Source organism: Octopus bimaculoides, unplaced genomic scaffold (assembly GCF_001194135.2).
Source record: "Octopus bimaculoides isolate UCB-OBI-ISO-001 unplaced genomic scaffold, ASM119413v2 Scaffold_66957, whole genome shotgun sequence".
Lineage (NCBI taxonomy): Eukaryota > Metazoa > Mollusca > Cephalopoda > Octopoda > Octopodidae > Octopus > Octopus bimaculoides.
In genome coordinates this window covers 2,449-6,949 of record NW_026349179.1, presented here as the reverse complement: position 1 = coordinate 6,949, position 4,501 = coordinate 2,449, and the positions used below count along the sequence as shown (strand labels likewise).

The window sequence follows — 4,501 nt, the reverse complement described above, 5'->3', positions numbered from 1 at the left end:
TACTGCTACTACTACTACTGCTGCTACTACTATACAGTCTTCCATTCATCAACAGCTTCTGAAGACTGATCTACAAGAAAACTTTGATAGATAGACCTACAAAAATATGTGTAACCTGTGACCAGAAATTAAGACTAATGAATCTAGGAATTCTTCTCTCCCTGTTTACTGATTTCATCTCTTGTCTATGCCATTTGTTCATTAGTCAAAGCTTTACACACACATTGACTAACATATATATATATATATATATATGCACATACACTTACATATATTGCCAAAGAAGGAGACTCTGTATGAGATATGAGTGCTGAACCTGCTAGAAATAACAACTGAATCTCCATCAAATTTCATTCTGCCGTTTTAAAAGAAAAGGACTGAAATGTTGGATATTGTATTTTTTTGATATACCATATTTGTAAAAAAGACAAGATGGTCCTAGTTGGAACACCTCTGATCGTAGATCAGTTGAATCAACGTTGGAATTGGGGAAAACAATAACAACATTAAATATATTGACATTCTTGAACTTCAAAAATGGTGTATTTGTTGTAATTTAACATCTTTCTCATGCCCCCTTTAACAGACACCTGTCTGTATGTGGCTCTGAAGCAAAACAATCTACTGTTAACTACCATTGATGTATCATTTTCTAACAACAAATGAAATTAATAAAAGAATATGTTATCAATGAAGTGGGTTTACATGTCATGACATACTTTGACACACACACATACACACACATATATCTGCTTATTCCATTATTATAATTCAGTATGTAGTCTCAGTTGCTGCTGTGTATTAGTTCAAAATACATATTAAAATTGAGAATTATGGAAATATTATTTGTAGAATTATGGTATAACAAAACAGGAAGTTAGAAATTTTTTGGTATTAGTTATTCACCATTACACATGTTTCATTTGCTAACAGGAATTATAAAATTTTACATGTTAGATAGGCATGTAAGGAATTTCATATTAGAAATTCTTTAGACAGAGAAATTAAATATTTAAATATCAATAATGATGATGATGATGATGATGATTATATATATATATATATATAAAGATATAGAGAGAGAGAGAAAGAGAGAGAGAGAGAGAGAAAGAGAGAGAGAGAGAGAGAAAGAGAGAGAGAGAGAGAAACATATTCATACATGTGTGTGTGTGTGTGTATATATATATATATATATATATATATATTTGTATGTATATATATATTTATATATATGTAAAGAAATATCCACCCTAGGGCATTAGAATAGCACTATACTGTAGCAAACAGTCTTCACACAGTATGCTTGGCTGGAAGGATTGGTTAATTAAATATACTACAAACTCACTAGAAGAAACTCAACCAAAGCATTATATATCAACATCATTTTTATATAAGCTTTTATTGTATAGATAAATAATCAAATTGTCAACACAAGTTCCACCAGCTAATTGTATTTTTATGGTAATTTTCATTGAAGGATGTTTTTTGTTTTCCACAATCTCAAATCAAAGCTGGGAATGTTCTTCTTCGCAAACGTTCAACTTCTTGGCGCAACGTGGTCAGTTCCGCTGCTTGTTTCTTGGCTCTGCTGATCAGCTTCTTGCGGTGACATATGTTGAAGTATTTCACTCTCTCGTATGTTCCCGGAGTTTCCTCTGTAATAAAATAAATATATAATAAATATATCAAACATATATATATTATGATGAAACTAATACCTACAATGTCGAGATGGAATATCTAGCTATTAAATATATGTGGGTGTGTATGTATGCTGTGTATGTGAATGTACATGCACAGACATACTTATATGTGATCCCTCCTGTTGTAGACTACAGATGGCAGTCCTGCATATTCTCAAACAACCTGCACAGATGATTTGTTTACGGTTATCAAATGTTGATGCTGTACCCGAGGTCGCTCCCTACATCAAATTGACATTGTCTGTACAAGTGCTTCGTGTTCCACACATCAGGTGTTGAAGTAATCACAGAGCAACGTAAAATGAAGTGTTTTGCTCACAAACACAGTGCACTGCCTGGCCCAGGAATTGAAACCACAGTCTTGTAATCATCAGTGCAACACCCTTACCACTAGGCCATGTGCCCTCTGCCTACATACGTATATATACCTAAATGCTCAATAAGCACATGCAGAACCTTGTAGGGACTAGTGCGCAAGTGTGTGTATGTGTGTCTTTGACTGTGTATGTGTTTGACTGGTGGGTGGGGACTGTGTGTGTGTGTGTGTATGGTTGTGTGTGTGACTACTTATTTACCATAGTTTCTTGTAATATTCAGTTATTTGGACTCAACAAGCTTTAGCAAACTCTTGTCATAATTGTTAAATCAAAAGACAAGACTTGTCCATTGTCTCAACAAGAACAGAGTTCTTTGAAGATCAGAGTCATTATTTCTGGGTACAACATTACACATCCAATGGAGTACATTGTCATTATTTCTTTCTAGTTTTTAGTTCCCATGGTTTGCAATCATGTAACATAGCACTACACACATATGCACTATACACTATGTATCTAAATACATAAGCATTACACACATGCATCAACACACAAAAGCATCCACATATGTAAGCATCTACACATATAAGCACTATGTACATGCATCTATACACATAAGCATCTATGCATATAAGCATCTATACACATAAGTATTGTACACATATTCATCAACACAAAAGCATCTAAACACACAAGCATCTACAAATGTAAGCACTTTACACATGTAAGCATCTACACATAAAAGCAATACATCACTATATATATATATATATATATATATGTCGTATAATCTAGTCATTATCTGGAAAAATTTCTTTGTTGCTAGCAGAGGCAATAGCTCCCTAAGCATTTTCCATCTTGTTCTTACATAAGTTACTATGCTTTCAAAACGCCCACCTTTATTGTTAAGTTATCTAACAGACACCATGTGGTTGGGAAGCAAGCTTCTTACCACACAGCCATGTCTGCACCTGGTGTTACAATATCATTATAAACTGCTACAAGGGCAAAAGAAGACCATCTAGAGTAGTGGTCCTCAACCATTTTTTTTACCTACGGATCCCTTTGATTACTATTTTATTTGGGTGGCCCTTCATAGCTACATGATGTTTAAAAAAATACAATTTAATTTTTATAATTATATTTTATTAGGAATTGTATAAAAAAATTTGTTAAAATATTTTGTGTGTTGTAGGAGTATAACCAATTTATTGCACATAAATTTTAACTACAAAATCTTATATGGACCCCCAAGGGCTATATGAACCCTGGTTGAGGACCACTGTTCTACAGAGGTATCAAACTGAACTATTAGATTGTCTCGTGAAGATCAGAGTTTTAGGAACAGGATAAGCCTTGATGAGATGCAGTTCTACTTTGTGCCAGGAAAAGGTTCCATTGATGCCTGCCTAAAGCAACAACTACAAGAGAAGTACTTTGATTATAATTGCAACAAGTTTCAGGCTGTCATTGCTGCTCATTGTCTGTTTTTTTATTACTTTACAGTATTATTCTTCTCACATGTATCCTGAACAATTTGCCGTTTGAACAAAAATAATAAAATAATGAATGATACCAACTCACGACAGACATTAGCAATATGTCTCCGATCATTTACTTGGACATTAATGATTTTGATCTGTTTAGCTAATTTCTCATTTTCCTTCTTCTTTGCCTTTATGTTCATTCTTAGCTTGTTGATGTCATCTTCGATTTTCGCCTGTTTTTTTTCATGTATCTGGAAGAAGCATTAAAATAAAGTAAGAATAGAAAAAGTGAAAAAGCACTGAAAGAATCTTTTATCATTTACTTGTTTCAGTCATTGGTTTTGCAGCCATGCTGGGGTACCACCTTGAAGGGTTTTGTCAAATAAATCAATCTCAGTACTTATCTTCAAGCCTGATACTTATTCTGTCAGTGTCTTTTACTGAACTGCTAAGTTACAGAGATGTAAACAAATGCTAGGTGGGAGACAAACACGCATATACATAAATACACACACACACACACGTATATATATGATGGGCTTCCACACAGTTTCTGTTTACCAAATTCACTCACAAAGCATTGACCAATCCAGGGTTATATTATAAAAAAAAACATTATATTATAAAAAAAACATTTGCCCAAGGTACCTTGCAGTGGAACTGAACCCAAAACCACATGGTTGCAAAGTGAGTTTCTTAACCACACAGCCATGCTTACACCTTGGAATTTCTTTGGCATTATTTTACAATAATACTAATAACTATATATTGATTGTTGCTATTGTTGTTGTTTAAACACCAAGTCAGCTCTGATCAAGTAGACTTATGATCAAAAGCTTTCCATGCATGGCCATCTCATATTTTGTGTATATCTAGGATTACACTGTTCAATGTGTTCTTTCTTTCTTTTCAATATAGTTGGGCGTAATATGAGAGAGAGAGAGAGAGAGAGAGAGAGAGAGAGACGGGGGGAGGTTAGATTGTTGTTTCTAAA

The 4,501-nt window shown here is 33.8% G+C and overlaps 1 protein-coding gene across 1 annotated transcript in view; it reads right to left on the bottom strand.

Moving 5' to 3' along the window:
• Positions 1-1,373: 1,373 nt before the first annotated feature.
• LOC106877329 (cilia- and flagella-associated protein 43-like) overlaps positions 1,374-4,501 on the bottom strand; it is a gene marked incomplete at its 5' end in the record, with an annotated part of 5,356 nt that continues 2,228 nt past the window's right edge. The window contains 2 exons of the mRNA XM_014926205.2: positions 1,374-1,655; positions 3,605-3,758. Of these exons, the coding sequence (XP_014781691.1) occupies positions 1,501-1,655; positions 3,605-3,758 (309 nt within the window). The remainder of the gene's footprint in view (positions 1,656-3,604; positions 3,759-4,501) is intronic.